Source organism: Gymnoscopelus microlampas (assembly GCF_963454915.1).
Source record: "Gymnoscopelus microlampas genome assembly, chromosome: 18".
NCBI lineage: Eukaryota > Metazoa > Chordata > Actinopteri > Myctophiformes > Myctophidae > Gymnoscopelus > Gymnoscopelus microlampas.
Genome location: NC_139955.1, coordinates 39,399,306 through 39,421,879, shown reverse-complemented (window position 1 = coordinate 39,421,879; position 22,574 = coordinate 39,399,306). Strand labels below are relative to the sequence as shown.

The 22,574-nt window shown below is 38.9% G+C and overlaps 3 protein-coding genes across 3 annotated transcripts; all 3 read left to right on the top strand.

Annotated features, from left to right (window-relative positions):
• Positions 1-3,528: 3,528 nt before the first annotated feature.
• Positions 3,529-4,920, top strand: LOC311034048 (hemoglobin subunit beta-2-like; the record flags this gene model as incomplete). The annotated part of the gene is made up of 3 exons (XM_084041788.1): positions 3,529-3,660; positions 3,774-3,996; positions 4,789-4,920. Exons 1-3 carry the CDS (start codon positions 3,563-3,565, stop codon positions 4,918-4,920), a joined length of 453 nt encoding a protein of 150 aa, XP_083897914.1. The 5' UTR covers positions 3,529-3,562.
• Positions 4,921-7,914: 2,994 nt separating this feature from the next.
• Positions 7,915-9,382, top strand: LOC311034047 (hemoglobin subunit beta-2-like; the record flags this gene model as incomplete). Its single annotated transcript, XM_084041787.1, has 3 exons — positions 7,915-8,032; positions 8,140-8,362; positions 9,251-9,382. The coding sequence occupies exons 1-3, from the start codon at positions 7,935-7,937 to the stop codon at positions 9,380-9,382; spliced, it is 453 nt and encodes a 150-aa protein (XP_083897913.1). The 5' UTR covers positions 7,915-7,934.
• A 4,984-nt stretch (positions 9,383-14,366) lies between these two features.
• LOC311034046 (hemoglobin subunit beta-2-like) lies at positions 14,367-16,445 on the top strand (the record flags this gene model as incomplete). Its single annotated transcript, XM_084041786.1, has 3 exons — positions 14,367-14,475; positions 14,588-14,810; positions 16,314-16,445. The coding sequence occupies exons 1-3, from the start codon at positions 14,378-14,380 to the stop codon at positions 16,443-16,445; spliced, it is 453 nt and encodes a 150-aa protein (XP_083897912.1). The 5' UTR covers positions 14,367-14,377.
• Positions 16,446-22,574: the final 6,129 nt, after the last annotated feature.

Below are 22,574 nucleotides of genomic sequence, written 5' to 3'. Positions count from 1 at the left end.
CCATGTGTCTGCTTGGCCATTGAGGCGATACACTCGTGTACACTCCATGACTGTGGCCGTCAATTATGGTAGCAAGATGAGCAACACAGCTAAACGTGTGGGAATAGCGCCCCAAATGTTTTGGCCAAAATTCCCTGCAAAATTGTTCTGTATATTCACCCTTGTTTTGAGTTGCTTGGTGGATTGGATGATTGCACTCTCCCACAGTAATAAGGAAAGAACGACACATATTGGCCATTTTTACACTCAGTGTCAGGGACCTCAGTAGCGTGTAGAAGATCTATGTACACTTCCACTCCCAAATTCCTGTGACGGCCACTTTGCGGTCTGTCTTTGACTTCACGGAACTTGGTCCTAAGTTTTGAAATGGTTCCAGGGCTGACACCAAATAATGCTGCCACTTTGTATGCTGAAACACCAGCTTCCAATTGCTCTATTGAACCTTATCCTGAACGGACAAACGTGGCATACCAGTGTTGCTGCCTGGAGCATACACAAACTCAACAAAGTTGCAGGACCCATGCTCAGGTGCCAGGCACACACCTGTGACTTGCACACACAGTGAATGCCAACAGAACGATATTGCAGGGGATTTTGGCAAAATATTTTGGGGCGCTACCCACATGTTTAGCTGTGTTGCTCATTCCATGAATGCCTGAACCTTACAAGCATTATAAAGGTGACTACTCAATGATAACATTATATAAAACACAATACCAATTGGTACCATTAACTTTTTGTGGGCAATTTTATATACAACAATATTGATGTGTATATTGTTGTACATGTTTATATTCATACAGTACATAAGTGTATGCTTGTGTAAATTAATACCTACTGTACAGTACTGCATGTACTGTTTAGAATAGCAGCCCCTCTGTTTGTGGGAAACAGCTCAGTGTACCTCTCCATCCCCACTCTACTTCTGTTTTTATCTCTCCTTCACACATGCACACACACACACACACACACACACACACACACACACACACACACACACACACACACACACACACACACACACACATACACTTTCTCTGAGTCTGACTGGGTCAGCTCTCATCTGTCACCGGTTGTAGTCGTTTGTTGTTTATTATGAGCAACCTTTTGTTTTGTTCATCTTTTTTGTTAGGTGGGTCTATTTGTAACTAATAAAGCTCACAAGTTACACTTCACACTTGAGACGCGTTAAGAGGTTTTAGATTAGATGGAGCCACGGTATTTTCGGCGTAGGACACCATTGTAGTATAAAATTAAGCTTTTTTCTAGATTAGATGAAGTTGTAAGCAGACTAAAACAGATAAAGAAACGGGTAGAAGACAGGAGACATCAATGGATGTTTGAAGACTGGAGACAGGCTCATTCGCATCAGGGTCCATTATAGTATTATACCAAACTCAGCCTGCCTTTTTAGCTATATAAATATGTTATTCAGTGGTGCTGTCGGAGATAGCTTATAGTATTAGTAAGAACTCAAGTTTGAAATTAAGAAAAACTGTAAAAAATAATAATACTGTAAATACAAACACATATTTGTCATCTAGTGCTCATGTAGGCTATAAGTTGTCTGATTAGTCAATATACTATGCAAGATAGAGAGAGAGAGAGGGCATAAACATTCAAATGTATATACATTATTTCCTAATGATTAGATCATCATTGACTAATAGTTTTTAATTATGTATAATTGATCATTATGATGAAGTTTATTATGTTACAAGTGTTTAATAACACTTGTAACATTGTTATTGTTGTATGTCTTGCCTTCTTTTTCTATTTTGTTCTTCTTAACAATGACCTACATCACGCATCATTTGGACTCATGTAAGCAGGGTGTGGGACATATGCCGCTGGAGATAACACATATACAGTAATATGGTGTGGGAAAAGTGTGTGACCACTGTACAGAAATAGGTCTATTTGACCATAATGCCAAATCATTTCTTTTATAAAAACAAAAACACATACATCTGCTTTTTAGTTTAGACTATTATAGGCCTGAAGAAAGGCAGTGTTTCAGGAGGCCACAGTTTTCTTTGCTCCAATGACACATTCAATTATTGGATAGGTTAATTTAAAGTCATACCATATAATTGAAGATATAACTATGGGATTTAAAAAACTGGGTAAACTCTGAATCCAAGCCAAGCAAATAGGGGTGTGGTAAAACTTGACTACATCATCATAATAATAATAATAACTAGATAAAGTGCTCCTCGGAGCACAGGTCTCCGCCAGGTCAGATACGTTATTGTGGCCTCCTGGTGGCGCTATAATAGGCCAATGTGAAAAGGGTGCCATTTATTCTTAGGTCGTTCACGGCAATCGGACACTGCATTCATGCTTTGAAGCATTTTGTTCCAAAAATGTGTTTTGCTAAATTAGACCTGCTGGTGGCGCTATAACAGGCCAATGTGAAAAGGGTGGCATTTCTTCCTCGGCCTAGTGGGAATGTGCGTGTGAAATTTCACGGAAATCGCACGCTGCGTTCATGGTTTGAGGCAGTTTGTTCAAAACGGACCAATCCTGCAAATTTTGGATGGCAACCTTAACCAATAAGGATGGAATATGGGAAATCGGACAGATCAGGGTTGATCACATGACTATAGAGATACTGTGTACCGATTTGCATGACGTTTGGTTAAAAACTGTAGGAATAATGTGAAAAAAATGGGTTTTCCACAAATCGGCCTCCTGGTGGCGCTATAACAGGCCCATGTGAAAAATTTGAGGCAGAGGTTCTGAATTGGCATCCAGGGAGTGTGTGTGCACAGTTTCGCAGCGACCGGGCCAACGGTGCCGGAGTTTTGGTGGTAACACACGGACACACGGACGGACACACGGACGGAGGGTAAAACATACTCTCTCGCCATGCCTTACGGCCTGGCGGAGACAATAATAATGATAATTATAATACTTTTTATTTATACACTTACACACTTAACATTTTTGCAAACCCCAAAGTCCTACAGGGTTTAAAAAACATGTCATAAAACGGCAAAAGCAGACAAACAATTACATGGGACCCTAATAGGCTAAAGGGTCAAATTAAAAACTAGGTAAAATCAGGGCATAGAAAAAAAGAAGAGGGAAAAAAAGGCTCAATAATAATTAAGAAAACGCTTTGTTTAAAAGGTAGGTTTTTAGACCATTGTTAAAAGCATCAGTGGACTGTGGTGCTCACAGGTGTTGGGGAGAGCATTCCACAGACGTGGGACAGTAGAGCAGAAGGCCCCGGTCGCCCATGGTGCGGAGCTTGGTCATGGGAACTAGATGCATTATTGGAAACATCCTTATCTCTTCCGGCCAGTCAAAAGATAAACAGACCACAGGAATGGACACATTGTAGACCAAAATAGAACTTCCAAAAGTTCCTAGAAGTTTCTAGAAAAACTGAGACATAATCGGACACCTCTCATCTCCAACCTATCACAACCAGTTGTCTCGTTTTGGGGCGGAGGACATTTCGTGTATATAAAGAGAAGGGTCAGTAGAAAGTACAGTAGTTCTGCATTTCTTCTGAGACTTCTTCTGCACTTCAGGAAACCACAACAAAGCAACCATGGGAGACCAACTGTGGACAGAAAATGAAAAGGCCATGATTCAAACCATCTTCAACAGTCTCAACTATGAAGAAGTCGGAGCCGAGGCTCTTTCCAGGTATAGAGTTCCTCTCCATCAAAATCAGATCATTATGAGATGTTACGTTTAACATATCGTATGATCATTCCCTTCAACATAATTTCAACCTGCTCTGTCCTTATTTCTCCCAGGTGTCTGATCGTATACCCCTGGTGCCTGCGGTACTTCGGCAACTTTGGTAACTTGTACAGCGCCAAGGACATCATAATGAACCCAATGATCGCAGCCCACGGTGTCAAGATTGTGCACGGTCTGGACAGAGCTATGCAGAACATGGACAACATCAAGGCGACGTATAAGGATTTGAGTACTCTGCACTCAACGAAGCTGAACGTCGATCCTGACAACTTCAGGGTAAGATTTATAATAAGAACCAAGTTATGTTATGTTGCACCTTTCTTCAGCCATGCGCCTCAATGTCTCCCTGGGCGTTGGTGACGATGCTACTGACAGTCTTTACTGTATAGGTACAGGACCTCAGCCATGCGCTGGTCTAGTAGTGCATTGGTTCTCAACCTTTTCAGGCTGTGACCCCAAGATAATCATATTTGAACTGGGGACCCCCCACCCTGACATGCACTTGGAATTGTAGGAGTTGAGGCATTACATTTTGTTTTACTCGGTTTGACAGATAAATATTGTGAAAATAGCAGATCTACGAGCTAACAACGCCTCACGTTGAGAGGCATTGTGAGCTTGTTGATTGGCTATCTTCAAAATGTTTGCCTCTTTCTTAAGTCATATGTGACAATTTGGCCAATATTTGACTGACTTTTTCATGACTTTTGACACAGTAATAGTCTTGGAGGTATTAAAAAGGTATTAAATGTCCTTACATTGTCACTTTAGAAATGTGCAGATACCCTTTGCGCTTATACTGTATGTTGGTTTGTTTACTGTTGAGTGAGAAAACAATGTTGAACATTAATCATCTGGGGACGACCCAAAGAGTTCTGTCTCCTCTCCTCCTTCAGTGGCTGGCACACTTGCCTCATGCTCATTGATCCTTGATCCACTTTTTGGACTCCCTTTTGAAGTCCCACCACGTTTTTCTTCCATAGTGCATTGCTCTGAACAAACGCATTTAGTGTGGAAACTGCATACATGTTCATACATATCTAACGGTATTAATTCTCTACCCCACAGCTGTTTTCTGACGTCCTCTCCATCGTCATTGCCGCTAAGCTGGGCGTCCAAACCTTCACTCCTGAAATGCAGGCAGCCTGGCAGAAGTTCTTGTACGTAGTGTGCAACGCTCTGGCCGCGCAGTACAACTAAAAGTCCATGAGAACGAGAGGCAAGGGTGATCCTTTGGATGTAAAAGTGCACTCGTTATCTACAGCGTTATTTGAAATGACACCATCTGAATAAAAACTTGAGAAGGAGATAACTGCTAGTAATTTGTTATTGTGTGTGTGTGTGTGTGTGTGTGTGTGTGTGTGTGTGTGTGTGTGTGTGTGTGTGTGTGTGTGTGTGCGTGTGCGCGCGCGCATGCATATGTTGATGGAGCAAGAGGCAGCAGCTTACATACTGTATGGAGGTCATCCCATGAAAAATAACATCCAGCTACTCAAAAACCTCACACTCAATGGCCTGTAACAAGACAACTCTCTCTCTTGTGTGCTCACACACTCACAGACGCACGCCTGCACACCCGCACACACACACACGGATGCTAGGCCAAAAAACACCAGATGAGTGGAAAAAGCTGCACTCTAAAATAAAAATGCCAAGACGTTTAGCACAGGTTATTTTTTTATATAATATAAAACAAATTAACCTTTGCTAAACGTTAATACAATATAACAATTGGGGTGGTTGTATTTTGTCTCCCTGCTCTTCTATTGAGACATTTAGATTGTGTCAAAGGCCATGTCTCACCTAGACACAGGATCTGACACTAAATTTGATCTGATGGTCAAGATTTTATTTATCCCCTGAACAAGCAGGCAGGCTCTATTAGCTCAATGGTAAAAATGTCAGCACTCAACACGGGTTCCAATCTGAGGTAGAAAAGGAAAGTTACATTAAGCCTAAGCCTAGGCCAAGACATACTGTACACTTGAATGATTTTTAAGGTTTTCATTTATATAAATGTGTTATTCAGTGGTGGTGCTGCTGGAGCAGGAGGGTTATATGCAAGATATCCAAGAGAAAAGGCAAGATATCCAAGAGAAAAGGAGGGGATATATGCAAGATATCCAAGATAAAGGGAGGGTATATGTGCAAGATATCCAAGAGAAAAGGAGTGGGTATGTGCAAGATATCCAAGAGAAAGGGATGGGATATATATACAAATGAATATTGTGTGTCTTAATAATTATTGATTAATAGGGCTGGGACTCGATTAAAAAAATAATGTAATTAATTAGAGGCTTTGTAATTAATTAATCAAAATTAATCGCACGTTTAATCGCATCAATATTTGACCTGAGAAGCTATTTCTTTTCAGTTAAAACAGATTTTGGTATATGAGTGAATCAATTTCTTTTCAGTTAAAACAGATTTTGGTATATGAGTGAATCAATGGGTGAATACATAAGTTTAAGTATATTTTGTATATTTATAAAGTATATTTTTTATTATCAAGGTTGTACTAAACAGACCAACAGATCAGTGCACGTTTTACCATAAAGTGCAGCAATTTTAGGAATATATTCAGAGATATTCAGATAGCCTATATACATTCAAGGACCTTCTGTAAACTCAAGCACAAGTAAAACACAATAGTTTCAAGTACATTCCAGAACAGTGGAAACCCTGCATGAGAAATAAAAATAAAGATGTCTTGATTGACCTTATTGTCCAATATCCTGTATGAACAAACCAGACTAACAAAAACAAAACTCTCTGTTGCTTCTAAAACCATAACACTACCTACAATTTAGTTAGTCCGTATTGTCCATATTGATAAAAACTAAGCGTGATTAAAATGCGATAAAAAAAATGTAATCACATTATTTTTCTGTAATTAATTAATCAAAATTAATCAGGTTCAAGTCCCAGCCCTATTTATTAATGATTAATTCGTTCATCGTCACAAACTAATAGTTTTAAATTATTTATAAGTGATCATGAAATTCTAATTACTCAGTTTTCTTTTACCAGAGATGTCATTTCAGAAAATAATAGAGGGTGGCAAATAAAGTGACCATTAAAACTTTATTTTCTTTTTTAAACATAGCGCAAGTAGCAGATCTACCAGCTCTAAATGTGTGAGAATTTTTATTTAACCAGTAAAAACACATTGAGACTTTTTTTCAAGTGTGAACTGGCCAAGAGGCAGAATGAAATTACACATCTTTGCCAAACATACACTACAAAACAAAGAATAATAGGACATCCATGATACACAGTAAATACCTAAAATATAAGTGATACAGCTTAAGCAACAAGAAAGAATGAATGATCCTACATAAATAGAATTTTACAAAATGTACAACATGTACAAAATGTAAACCTACAAAGAGGCTACACATCCAAGCAGTGTTGGTGAGTACATCAACAGTGATCCTTTTAAAACTCAAGGAAATTAGCAGTGCCAATTTGTGTCTGGTCTGTATATCATTTTACGATGCTTTGTGAGTTTACAGATTGCCTATTTTTGCTCATTTTGGGCGGGAACCCCTATTTGTAACTATACCTTTCAGGATGGGAACCCCTTTTGGGGTTGTTGTTGCTATGTACAGGATATAGCAACAGACATTTGTTGTAATCTTTGAATACATATTTGAAGTTTTCAGAAAACTTAGTCAGGATTTAGAAGGCCTCAGGTCTAAATGGGTTAAAAAAAATGAACAGATTGAAAGTTGTTAATAAATGTATGGTTGCAGACCAAAAACAATGTGTTACATGTCATATGTAACACATGGATGGGGCGACACTGGCCGTGGATTAAAATCAGATTAATCTGTAAAACAACATTCAGAGGTGAAAAAAAAAGAAGCATATAAAAACTGAATTTGAAGTTAAATGTGAATGCTAGGGGTGGCAATTGTCATCCCCTTGGAAACCAAATGACACAACTGGCCTCAAGTACATAGGGTGTGGGTCATATGCTGCTGGAGATAAGACGTTTCTAAAAATAGTCATATGAGTGACCACTTTGCAAAATCTACAAGAAGCTTCTAGAAAAGCAGAAACTTATCGGAGACTTCTCATCTCCAACCTATCACAACCAGTCGTCTCCTTTTGGGGCGGAGGACATTTCGTGTATATAAAGAGCAGAAGGGCCCTAGTTACAGTACGTCTGCATTTCTTCTGAGACTCAAGGAAACCACAACAAAGCAACCATGGGAGACCAACTGTGGACAGAAAATGAAAAGGCCTTGATTCAAACCATCTTCAGCAGTCTCAACTATGAAGAAGTCGGAGCCGAGGCTCTTTCCAGGTATAGAGTTCCTCTCAATCAAAATCAGATCATTATCAGATGGTTAACATATTGTATGATCATTCCCTTCAACATAATTTCAACCTGCTCTGTCATTATTTCCCCAGGTGTCTGATCGTATACCCCTGGTGCCTGCGGTACTTCGGCAACTTTGGTAACTTGTACAGCGCCAAGGACATCATAATGAACCCAATGATCGCAGCCCACGGTGTCAAGATTGTGCACGGTCTGGACAGAGCTATGCAGAACATGGACAACATCAAGGAGACGTATAAGGAGTTGAGTACTCTGCACTCAACGAAGCTGAACGTCGATCCTGACAACTTCAGGGTAAGATTTATAATAAGAACCAAGTTATGTTATGTTATGTTGCACCTTTCTTCAGCCATGCGCCTCACTGTCTCCCTGGGCGTTGGTGACGATGCTACTGACAGTTTTTACTGTATAGGTACAGGACCTCAGCCATGCGCTGGTCTAGTAGTGCATTGGTTCTCAACCTTTTCAGGCTGTGACTCCCCAAAATAACCATATTTGAACAGGGGTCCCCCCAAGATGATCATATTTGAACTGGGGACCCACCACCCTGACGAGCACTTGGAATTGTAGGAGTTGCGGCATTAAATTTTGTTTGACTCGGTTCGACAGATAAATATTGTGAAAATAGCATATCTACAAGCTCACAACGCCTCACGTTGAGAGGCGTTGTGAGCTTGTTGATTGAGTCATACAGTATGTGACAATTTGGCCAATATTTTACATACTTTTTCGTTACTTTTGACACAGTAATAATCTTGGAGGTATTAAAAAATCATCTGGGGACGACCCAAAGAGTTTTGTCTCCTCTCCTCCTCCAGTGGCTGGCACACTTGCTTCGATTTGATAATAGGTGATCAATTATTATCTATTATTTATAAAAAAAAAAGAATCTCAGCCATTGTCCGACATTTTACCTATATGAATATGTACTTAGACTTAGAAATGTATAGGATATTAACAGCTTAATTGTGGGAGTATTTATACTCATTCAGTGGTACAAATGGGAGGGGATGCATATGCGTTTGTGTGCATACAGTTCCACACTGATTTCTCCACCACGCCATGATTTATGATAAAAAGCAGTCGCACAGTACAGTATATACATACGCATGCATTCAGTGTGGATACTGCATACATGTTCATACTGTACATATCTAACAGTATTAATTCTCTACCCCACAGCTGTTTTCTGACGTCCTCTCCATCGTCATTGCCGCTAAGCTGGGCGTCCAAACCTTCACTCCTGAAATGCAGGCAGCCTGGCAGAAGTTCTTGTACGTAGTGTGCAACGCTCTGGCCGCGCAGTACAACTAAAAGTCCATGAGAACGAGAGGCAAGGGTGATCCTTTGGATGGAAAAGTGCACTCTTTATCTTCAGGGTTATTTGAAATGACACCATCTGAATAAAAACTTGAGAAGGAGATAACTGCTAGTAATTTGTTAGTGTGTGTGTGTGTGTGTGTGTGTGTGTGTGTGTGTGTGTGTGTGTGTGCGTGTGCGTGCGCACACGTGTGTGTGTGTGTGTGTGTGTGTGTGTGTGTGTGTGTGCTTGTGCATATGTTGATGGAGCAAGAGGCAGCAGCTTACATACTGTATGGAGGTTATCCCATGAAAAATAACATCCAGCTACTCACAAACTTCACACTCAATAGCCTGTAACAAGACAACTCTCTCTCTTTTGTGCACACGCACGCACAGACGCACGCCCGCACGCACACACACCCGCACTCACGCACGCCAAAAAACACCAGATGAGTGGAAAAAGCTGCACTCCAAAATAAAAATGCCAAGATGTTTAGCACAGGTTATTTTTTTTTATAATATAAAAAAAATGAACCTTTGCTATACGTATAGTATATAGTTCACACGTTTCAGCATAGTGCCTTCATCAGAGCATTGATGCTCTTTGTTTTGGAGTGCACTCGTCTGCTTTTCTTTTTTTCTCTCTCTACAAAGTTTTGAGTGTAGCGTGAGCACCCACAGCCAGGGAGCAATCAAGCGCAGCTGCTCTGCATCTTGACTCAATCTCACTGTCTCTGTATTTCTCATTATTTATATCTGAGTCTGTGTCTCACCTTGTTACTTTCTCTGAATTGAGCTTATGGTTAATTTATGCTTTGTTGCACGATGGTCGCACACGCCAAACATAACGGATAAACCCACCAAGTGTTGACACCGTGAATGCTGAACTTTTTTCAATTTTAAAATTCCCAGCTCAAGAAGACCAACCAAAACATTATAATAATTATTAATAGTGGCGCTGGCGTTATAAGAAAATGTGCTTGGAAAGACTTTCATCCCATACTGTATGGAAGTGGCAGTGGTGTAAAGTAACTAAGTACATTTACCCAAGTACTGTACTTAAGTACAATTTTGAGGTACTTTTACTTTACCCCAGAGTATTTCAAATTGTCTATGCTTTTACTTCTACTCCACTACATCAGAGACAAATATTGTGCTTTTATTCCACTACAACTATTTGAAAACTTTAGTTACTTCGAAATCTCTTATCTTTACTATTTTCACATGGCTATATAGTAGTATCATGTCTTTGTTATGTCCCAATCGTTTCTTTTGCCTATGTTTTTGTCTCTTCTTCTCTTATGTTTTTAGATCACAGATGTTTTTTTTTTCTTGTTTTTTTTCTCTGTTCATTATTCTTTTTTGTTTTTGTTCTCAATATTTAATCCATTTATAGGTAATGTAAACGGTGAGGTACTCTCATAAGCCCCCCTAGGGTTTCTTACCTCACCGGCACAGCGACTAATACTGTTAACTTTCCCATGGAAAGAGCTATCATGTTATGCTTATGTTTATATAACTGTTGTACAAATCAAATACATCTAATAAAATAGCCAATCTAAAAGCTCACAACGCGTCACATCGTGATGCGTTGTGAGCTTGTAGATGTGCTTTTTTCATTCAACATTTTAGTACTTTTACTGTGGTACTTTTAGTACATTTTACCAATACTTTTGTACTTTTACTCAAGTCAATTTTGAATTCCATACTTTTACTTCTACATTGCAGAATTGATACTTTACTTAAGTAAAACATTTGAGTATTTTTTCCTCCACTGGGAAGTGGAAGGTTTTCGGGTTCTTTGCCACACACATTTTTATATCACTTTGTAATACTACTGACGTTTACGCGCAACACTCTTGAAAACATATATCGCATTGTGGGTATGGCTACTATAGAAGCCCTGAAGGGAGCTGACAGGCCATTCTTCATGTCAATCAATCAAGTTACCTTAACCCATTGAGACCTTTAGCCGATTCTACATGTCTCCTAAATCTCAACAGTATTCTGAAAAACGTATGTTTCTATATCAGTGGTGCTCAAACTTTTTCATGTCAAGGACCCCCAAAATTATTTGTATTTGGCCGCGGACCCCCATCAAAATATTTTGTTCCAGGGACCCCCAGAAGCAACGATTTGAGTTAAAAATGTTCGCTTTAAAAATATATTCAAAGATTTGCACACATTTTCACGATTTAAAAAAAAAATAGCAGATCTACAAGCTCGTAGCGCGGCACTCGGTGCCGCGCTATGAGCTTGTATATCTGCTATTTTTGAATAGCCCAAAGTGTAAAATAATGCTTTTTTAGCTCAAATCTAAAAATGGCACAGTTCCAGGTCTCAATGGGTTAATTCAAGTGGCAGATTCCAACAGAGGAGGAGTTTTGTGATTTAATACATCATTTCTGAAATATTTTAATACAAAATAAATAGGGGCATGGCATGGGGTCTACCTGCACAGCCTTGGTGATCTGCTGGTAGATCACAATCTACTTTTTGGGCAGCAAGAACCTTACAAACGGCACCTTCAAGCACCTTAAGCAGGACAAACAGTTGTTTTTCAAAATGCTGTTGCTATTTTTGATTATTCCTTTTTTATTTCCTTGTTTCACTCAACAGTGTTGTGTTGTGTTGTATTATTATTATTATTATTATTATTATTATTATTATTATTAGGCTTAAAGCAGCACTATAACTTTTTTTGAATGAATAACATTTAATTTTGTCCAGTATGTTAATACAATATAACAATTGGGTTGGTTGTATTTTTTCTCCCTGCTCTTCTATTGACACATTTAGATTGTTTCAAAGGTCATGTCTCACCTAGACACAGGATCTGACACAACATTTGATCTGATGGTCAAGATTTAATTTATCCCCTGAACAAGCAGGCAGGCTCTATTAGCTCAATGGTAAAAATGTCAGCACTCAACACGGGTTCCAATCTGAGGTATAAGAGGAAAGTTACATTAAGCCTAAGCCTAGGCGAAGACATACTGTACACTTGAATGATTTTTAAGGTTTTCATTTATATAAATGTGTTATTCAGTGGTGGTGCTGCTGGAGCAGGAGGGGTATATGCAAGATATCCAAGAGAAAAGGATGGGATATATGCAAGATATCCAAGGGAAAAGGAGGGGATATATGCAAGCTGTCCAAGATAAAGGGATGGGATATATATGCATATTGTATGTATTAATAATTATTTATTAATAGGGCTGGGACTTGATTAAAAAAATAATGTATTTCATTAGAGGCTTTGTAATTAATCAAAATTAATCGCATGTTTAATCGCTTATCAATATTTGACCTGAGAAGCAATTTATTTTCAGTTAAAACAGATTTTGGTATATGAGTGAATCAATGAGTGAATACATAAGTTAAATATATTTTGTATATTTACAAAATATGGTTGTTTTTTATCAAGGTTGTTCCAAACAGACCAACAGATCAGTGCACGTTTTACCATAAAGTGGAGCAATTTTAGGAATATATTCAGAGATATTCAGATAGCCTATATACATTCAAGAGACTTCTGTAAACTCAAGCACAAGTAAAACATAATGCTTTCAAGTACATTCCAGAACAGTGGAAACCCTGACCATTAGATAAATAAAAATAAAGATGTATTGATTGACCTTATTGTCCAATATCCTGTATGAACAAACCAGACAAAACAAAACTCTCTGTTGCTTCTAATAACACTACCAACAATTTAGTTAGTCCGTATTGTCCATATTGATAACAACGAAGTGTGATTAAAATGCGATAAAAAAAAGTTATTTTCACGTTATTTTTCTGTAATTAATGAATCAAAATGAATCAGTTAAAGTCCCAGCCTTATTTATTAATGATTAGATCAGGTATTACAAAAGTATTAAACATCCTTACATTGTCACTTTAGAGAATGTGCAGATACCCTATGCGCTTATACTGTATGTTGGTTTGTTTCCTGGTGAGTGAGAAAACAATGTTGAACATTAAGCTAATCATCTGGGGACGACACATAGAGTTCTGTCTCCTCTCATCCTCCAGTGGCTGGCACACTTGCTTCGTGCTCATTCAGTGTTTCCCCTACATGCATTAAGCAGTGGCGGGCCGCCACCCTTTAAATCTGGCCACCACAGTATGATTATTATTCTTTTTTAAATCATGGACATATCCGTGATTGGAAGGTAATGTGTTAAGTAAGAAAGTAAAACATAATGCTTTCAAGTACATTCCAGAACAGTGGAAACCCTGACCATTAGATAAATAAAAATAAAGATGTATTGATTGACCTTATTGTCCAATATCCTGTATGAACAAACCAGACAAAACAAAACTCTCTGTTGCTTCTAATAACACTACCAACAATTTAGTTAGTCCGTATTGTCCATATTGATAACAACGAAGTGTGATTAAAATGCGATAAAAAAAAGTTATTTTCACGTTATTTTTCTGTAATTAATGAATCAAAATGAATCAGTTAAAGTCCCAGCCTTATTTATTAATGATTAGATCATCATCACAAACTAATAGTTTTAAATTATTTATAAGTGATCATGAAATTCTAATAACTCTCTTTTCTTTTACCAGAGACGTCATTCTGGACGGGAGTGGATTAAAATCAGATTAATCTGTAAAACAACATTCAGAGGTGAAAAAAAGGAGCTTATAAAAACTGAATTTGAAGTTAAATGTGAATGCTAGGGGTGGCAATTATCATCCCCTTGGAAACCGAATGACACAACTGGCCTACTGGCCTCAAGTACATAGGGTGTGGGTCATATGCTGCTGGAGATAAGACGTTTCTAAAAATAGTCATATGAGTGACCACTTTGCAAAATCTACAAGAAGCTTCTAGAAAAGCAGAAACTTATCGGAGACTTCTCATCTCCAACCTATCACAACCAGTCGTCTTGTTTTTGGGTGGAGGACATTTTGTGTATATAAAGAAAAGAAGGGCCCTAGTTACAGTACGTCTGCGTTTCTTCTGAGACTGAAGGAAATCACAACAAAGCAACCATGGGAGACCAACTGTGGACAGCAAATGAAAAGGCCTTGATTCAAACCATCTTCACCAGTCTCAACTATGAAGAAGTCGGAGCCGAGGCTCTTTCCAGGTATAGAGTTCCTCTCCATCAAAATCAGATCATTATCAGATGTTACATTTAACATATCGTATGATCATTCCCTTCAACATAATTTCAACCTGCTCTGTCATTATTTCCCCAGGTGTCTGATCGTATACCCCTGGTGCCTGCGGTACTTCGGCAACTTTGGTAACTTGTACAGCGCCAAGGACATCATAATGAACCCAATGATCGCAGCCCACGGTGTGAAGATTGTGCACGGTCTGGACAGAGCTATGCAGAACATGGACAACATCAAGGAGACGTATAAGGATTTGAGTACTCTGCACTCAACAAAGCTGAACGTCGATCCTGACAACTTCAGGGTAAGATTTATAATAAGAACCAAGTTATGTTATGTTATGTTGCACCTTTCTTCAGCCATGCGCCTCACTGTCTCCCTGGGCGTTGGTGACGATGCTACTGACAGTTTTTACTGTATAGGTACAGGACCTCAGCCATGCGCTGGTCTAGTAGTGCATTGGTTCTCAACCTTTTCAGGCTGTGACTCTCCAAGATAATCATATTTGAGCTGGGGTCCCCCCAAGATAATCATATTTGAACTGGGGACCCCCCACCCTGACAAGCACTTGGAATTGCAGGAGTTGAGGCATTACATTTTTTTTTCGACAGATAAATATTGTGAAAATAGCAGATCTACAAGCTCACAACGCCTCACGTTGAGAGGCATTGTGAGCTTGTAGATTGGCTATTTTCAAAATGTTTGCCTCTTTCTTTAGTCATATTTGATAATTTGGCCAATATTTGACATACTTTTTCATTACTTTTGACACAATAGTTTTGGAGGTATTACAAAAGTATTAAACATCCTTACATTGTCACTTTAGAGAATGTGCAGATACCCTATGCGCTTATACTGTATGTTGGTTTGTTTCCTGGTGAGTGAGAAAACAATGTTGAACATTAAGCTAATCATCTGGGGACGACACATAGAGTTCTGTCTCCTCTCATCCTCCAGTGGCTGGCACACTTGCTTCGTGCTCATTCAGTGTTTCCCCTACATGCATTAAGCAGTGGCGGGCCGCCACCCTTTAAATCTGGCCACCACAGTATGATTATTATTCTTTTTTAAATCATGGACATATCCGTGATTGGAAGGTAATGTGTTAAGTAAGAAGTGTGAGTACTTCCTCCACCAGTGTCTTTTTTGTTATGTATGGCAGTTTGTCTATACTACTTGGTCTAATAAAAGTATATTTTCCTAAATCTGGAGACAATTCATATGTAAACTATATATTTTGAGAACCCAAAAATGTTCGGCGTACGCTAAATAATTTGGACTCCCTTTTGAAGTCCCACCATGTTTTTCTTCCACAGTGCATTGCCCTGAACAAACGCTATGGTATAAATATTTAGGGCTCTAGCCAATTTCTCGGACTCCCTCCTATTTTGTACTACTACCAACTAATAGTTTTTCATTCGCTACCTTCAACTAATGTTTCGATTTGATAATAGGTGATCAATTATTACCCATGTTTAAAAATGTAAGCTTTCTTTTTCAATGTTTTCTCAGCCATTGTCTGACATTTTACCTATGTACTGTACTTAGACTTGGAAATGTATAGGATATTAACAGCTTAATTTTGGGAGTATTTCTAATCAATCTGTGACAGTGGTACAAATGGGACACAAAATACAAAATACATGCATATGCGTTCGTGTGCACACAGTTCCACACCGATTTCTCCACCACGCCATGATTTATGATGAAAAGCAGGTGTACAGTACAGTATATACATACGCATGCATTTAGCGTGGATACTGCATGAAGGTTCATACATATCTAACAGTGTTTTTCCGCCCCACAGCTGTTTTCTGATGTCCTCTCCATCGTCATTGCCGCTAAGCTGGGCGTCCAAACCTTCACTCCTGAAATGCAGGCAGCCTGGCAGAAGTTCTTGTACGTAGTGTGCAACGCTCTGGCCGCGCAGTACAACTAAAAGTCCATGAGAACGAGAGGCAAGGGTGATCCTTTGGATGGAAATGTGCGTTATCTACAGGGTTATTTGAAATTACACCATCTGAATAAAAACCTGAGAAGGAGATAACTGCTTGTAATTATTATTATTATTGTTATTTGTGTGTGTGTGTGTGTGTGTGTGTGTGTGTGTGTGTGTGTGTGTGTGTGTGTGCGCGTGTGCGCATATGTTGATGGAGCAAGAGGCAGCAGCTTACATACTGTATGGAGGTCATCCCATGAAAAGTAACATCCAGCTACACACAAACTTCCCACTCAATAGCCTTAAACAAGTACAACTCTCTCTCTCTCTTGTGTGCGCACACACGATGAGTGGAAAAAGCTGCACTCCCAAATAAAAATGCCACGATGTTTAGTATATAGTCAATTCATCAGAGCATTGATGATCTTTGTTTTGGAGTGCACTCGTCTGCTTTTCTTTTTTTCTCTCTCTACAAAGTTTTGAGTGTAGCATGAGCACCCACAGCCAGGGAGGCAATCAAGCGCAGCTGCTCTGCACCTTGACTCAATCTCACTGTCTCTGTATTTCTCATTATTTATATCTGACTCTGTGTCTCACCTTGTTACTTTCTCTGAATTGAGCTTATGGTTAATTTATGCTTTGTTGCACAATGGTCTCACGTGCCGAACATAGCAGATAAAGCCCACAAAGTGTTGAGGGCGCAGCACATCGTGGGCTTGTTCAGCATTCAACACCGTGATATATCAAATAAATCAAGCTTTAATGTCTGTCTGTCTGCCTCTCCAATTCTCTTTGTTCATCTTTCTCTCATTCTCTTTAACTTTTCTCTCCTGTTCTATGGTGTTGTATCTGTAGACATCATCTGAGCAGTGGTGTAAAGTAACTAAGTACATTTACTCAAGTACTATAATTAAGTATATTTATATTTTCAAATAGCCAAAGTTTATATAAGGGCCGAAGTGGTTAATGTATGTTTTGTAATAATAATCAAATGGGTTAGGGTTAGGTTACTAGTACAGTAATTGAGTACATGTAGGCCTACTTGGTTACTTTCCACACGTGTGCGTGCATGCATGCATATATTTCTCGGCCTCCTTTTTAAAGACAAACTTGTGTAATACAGTTGCATCATCTGCTGCAGTCTGAAAATATAACTGGATTTTAAAGGCAGAGATGTCAGCTAAATGTCAGATAGTCTTATTCTACTTTTATATTGTCCTCTTCCCTCATCAGTCAGAGCAATGTGGTGAAATAGGCTACAATATGCACTAGAGATGTGTGGATGGGCTTTTTCGTCACCCGAATCGGCGTGTACACGTTCATTATCCATCCGTCATCCGACTGCATTAATTACATCATCCAATTTATAGATCTGCACCGACCGCACCACAGGGATGCACATGGGATTCTATATGGATACGTACAGTACTTAATGTCACTCACCACTGTCACCATCACTGATGTAGTGACTATATACATCCATATCCATGGTAACAGCGAGCGTCTTCCTCACTTTCTCAAATCGCAACTTTTGATAAGACAAGACATATCCAGTCGTCGGCAGGGTTAAGAACTTCACTAAATCACTCCCACGTCAAACTTTTATTCCTCCCTTCTTTTTTTTAATTTTGTTTTAAATCCTCCGTTAAGTTTCTCTCTCACTATTGCTGCCTTTAGTCCAAGTTATTTGGACTTTGAAGGACCCCTTGCCGGCCGGCAAAAGCAGGTGTAGCAGCCGACTAATTTGTGCCTGATGGAAAATTACGTAATATTAAAATACTACAAACGCACACACGCCGAGATTTCGTGCTTTTTAAAAGCTTTACTAGGCCTATAGATAGATGTCATTAATATATTTCCCGCATTATTTCACCCGTGGTTTATCCAATATTAATTAATAATTATATTTGATTGACCCAAATCCACCCAAACTATCCGCGGCAACTGCGGCTAAAACCATCTCTAATATGCACTCTCCATCGTCGATTGGGAGATGGGTGGTTTTGCTTGGGCCAGAGGGCAGGTGACAGAGAGAGACATGATGACACAAGCAGAACAAATCCATAAAATTTTTCTGATCTGTTTTTTTTTTACCATGAAACATTTCTCTTTTGAGGAGCAGGAAACTTGTCCTCAGAATGTCTTTCTCAAATTCTAACCCTACTACAACGTCCGTAACAGTCATAATAACAAAAACATGCTGGTACTATATACATGATGAATACAGATCTAGACTGTAAATAGAATGATTTGGGGGGAGACCAGTGCAGATTTCACAGTTTATACTCAGGTTTGATTAGTTTTATTGCAGCAGCCCTCAGTTCTGTACCACATAAAGTCTCCCTGGGTGCTCTTCTCTTGCAGTCATCTTCAATGTTTTATTCAACTATAGTCAGATGTTACATCATGATGATTTCACAGTGTGACAGGGTAGCTAAACAGCTATATTACTTCCTGTGGCCTGTGAGTTGAACAGAGCCAACTAAGGACACTGGCACTGGTACATCATACTCACTCACTCCATAACTGTACTTAAGTACAATTTTGAGGTACTTTGACTTTATTGGAGGATTTTTAATTTTCTTTTACTTCTTCTCCACTACATCTCAGAGACAGATATTGTACTTTTACTCCACTTCAATTATTTGAAAACTAGTTACTTTGTAGATTTTGATTATTATTACAAAACATGCACTAACCACTTCAGCCCTATTTAAACTTTGGCTATTTGAAAATAGAAGATCTACAAGCTCACAATGCGCCGCGATACGACACGTTGTGAGCTTGTAGTTCTGCTATTTTCAAATATTTGTTTACATTTTAGACATTATAGCTTGTGAAACAGGACATTCTGCATAACAAGTACTTTTACTTTTGATACTTTAAGTATATTTTGAAGGCAATACTTTTGTACTTTTACTCAAGTCAATTTTGAATACCAGACTTGTACTTTTAACAGTAAAAGTAGTGTTTCTACATTGCAGTATTGATACGTTAACTTAAGTAAAAACATATATATATATTTCCCCCACTGGACACAGGCACTGGTCACTTTTAAATAAACACATGCATACATATGTATATAATATATGTATATGATAACCCAGGAGCAATAACCTTGCAGTAGAAAGGGATTCATTCTCCCACTGCTCCAGGTGTAGGTGCTGATTCTAGTAGCAGTATTTAATGAGAAAAAAAAAGAACACTTAAAATATGATACAGTAACAGTATTAAATGAGGTAAGAATGAACCTAACACTGAAAATATGATTCAGTAGTAGTATTTAATGAGGGAAGAATTACCCCCCAACACCGAAAATATGACAATACTGTCCGTATAATTGTGGTTGTATTTCGTTTTCTTTCATTACCAAAAAAACATGAAGCAATTCCACTGTGATTCAGGTAATAGCTTCAAGTAATATCCTGGCATAAATTAATGAATAATGTATTTTTTTTTTGTCCCACTGGTCAAATCTATTTTACATTTGAAAATGTCCACACACACCGGAATGCTGTTTAACCCCCAGTGGAGAAGGTATATAACCATGTGGCTGAGATGGTTTCTTATCTTTTCCCCATTTCCCAATAGCCTCCAGAATCCCTCACCGTCTTAAATCTCCCACTGGCCCTACATCCCTGCATCGCAATGCCATTTAACAAACCTGTCACTCCAATAATGCCTCTTACATTATTTAACGTGTGTGTGTGTGTGTGTGTGTGTGTGTGTGTGTGTGTGTGTGTGTGTGTGTGTGTGTGTGTGTGTGTGTGTGTGTGTGTGTGTGTGTGTGTGTGTGTGTGTGCGCGCGCGCGCGTTCATGTTAGAGTCAGGGTTGCCAGATCTGCTTATTATAATTTCCCTGCAAGATTTTATTTGAAAATAGCAGATCTACAAGCTCACAACGCGTCGCGCGCGCGTTCATGTTAGAGTCAGGGTTGCCAGATCTGCTTATTATAATTTCCCTGCAAGATTTTATTTGAAAATAGCCGATCTACAAGCTCACAACGCGTCGCGATGCGACGCGTTGTGAGCTTGTAGATCTGCTATTTTCAAATGGCTGATGTACATGTTAAAGTGCTCATGTGGCCCATAGTTGCTGCTTTTGGGCTGGTTTTCCTAGACCTGGTTGCTTGTTTCTCTCACATAATCTGGCAACACTGGTTAGAGTGTGTGTGTGTGTGTGTGTGTGTGTGTGTGTGTGTGTGTGTGTGTGTGTGTGTGTGTGTGTGTGTGTGCGTGCATCTACTCGTTGCACTACTTTTGCTTTACCCATAACCATAGAAAAATAATAATTGCCTTGTTACTATAGCACTGTGGCTGTCCATAAGGGTCACACAATAGGGAGGAAAACAAGGTCAGGTCACTCATAAGTTCCCAGCTTCGCTAACTAGCGCCAAGTGTGATGTGTGCTTTCATAAAGCACATTTTAACAGTCCTTTTCCTGCAGTTACTGATAATAGCATGGAGTTGTAGCCTTGCCCTCAAATTCCCTTTGCTACGGTGTGTGCTTGACTAAATCTCATTATGTAATGCACATTATTATTATGTTTTTGAACATAACTGTCTTTTCATGAAGCATTTATTTGTTGTGTGCGTGTGTTTCTATCAGTGTGCTAGTGTATAGTTATGACTACATGGATGCCTTAGTGCGTGCGTGTGTGCGTCGCGTGTGTGCATGCGTGCATGTGTGTCACTTATACTGGTACTACTGGGAGTATGACAAGCACACAGACGGTGACAGAAGTGGTTTGTTTGGAGTAAGACTTGCTACTTGTTGGAACATTGTGTTCCTTTTGAGGGGTTCAAGTTAATTCTGTCAAGAACACTCAAGTAGATATAACCATGTTTTGCAACCAATGGAATACAGTTAAACTTGGTGTTAAAGGTAGGGTAAGTGATTTTCTTTGGTTAAAATAAGTGTTAAATAGCTATATTCTGATAGTACACATTGCTATAGAGTGTTTGTTCAGTAAAAGGAGTCTCCTTGTCTCTCCAGCTCTTTATAAAACAGAAAAGGCATTTTTGTTTCAGTTTCAGTTTCATTTCCAATGTTATCCAATCAGGATAGAGAACTCAATCAGGATATAGATTAAACAAGTGAAATTGGAAGTGATGACATTAAGAAATGAGCAGGCAAAATAGGAACTGGAACACTATAAAAATGACGCTTAAAAATGGGTACTTTCTCCTGATTGGCTGAGATTTTGACACCTCCCGGAAAATGTATTTTCTGTTTATTAAACAGCTGGAGAGACGAGGAGACTCCTGTTACTCAACAAACACTCTCTAGCAATGATTACTATCAGAATATAGTGCTTTAACCTTTTAACAAAATACTTTTTGTTTTAACCCAAAAATATCACTTACCCTACCTTTAATGGCGTTAAGATGTTCCCAACATTTTTCTAAGCATGCATGCTAAGAAAAATCAGGGAACGCTATACAAACCCCCCCCCTACAGGTATACAAGAGCGGGCCCATAGCAGACATTTAATCAGATTAACTTGAGTCATGCAAACTTGAATGCTGTTTAACATCAAAGCCAAAAAACAGTGGTTTGATTGGTGTGTAAAAACGTGTGGCTGATTGCTTTGAATTAGCAGACGTGTATAACTCCCGTGCCCTGCATGAACTAACGCAACGCTTCATTTATTTTATTTTATTTCTTTTTACAATAAAAACAGCTTTTGTTTCATGGTTTAATGACCACTTCACACTCTTCTTCTCACCGTGAATATTCCATTCACAGACATTTCCTTTTCTTCATAGTTCATAGTGCTTCTTTTTTACTCAATAATTTGTACCTGCTATGGAGTTATCTATACCTTTACATTTAACACAGCCATCTGTTCCATGTCAACCTGACTCACAGGGAGAAAGCAAAGTAGGAGACACAGCCAGAGAGAAAGTTTCTAAACTGAAATAATCCATCTTGACGTGTGAATTTATGTATTCATGTCCAGCTAATTTCTCCATTAAACACCTGTTTAATGAGAATGTGAATCTTCTGGCCTGTGGTCTTTGTCAATGATTGAAGACATCTAATATATCCTCCCAGATTCTCTATTTATAATGACGCTGTAGGGGGGGGGCGGTGGTTGAGTTATGAGACCCGAGTCTGTCTATAAA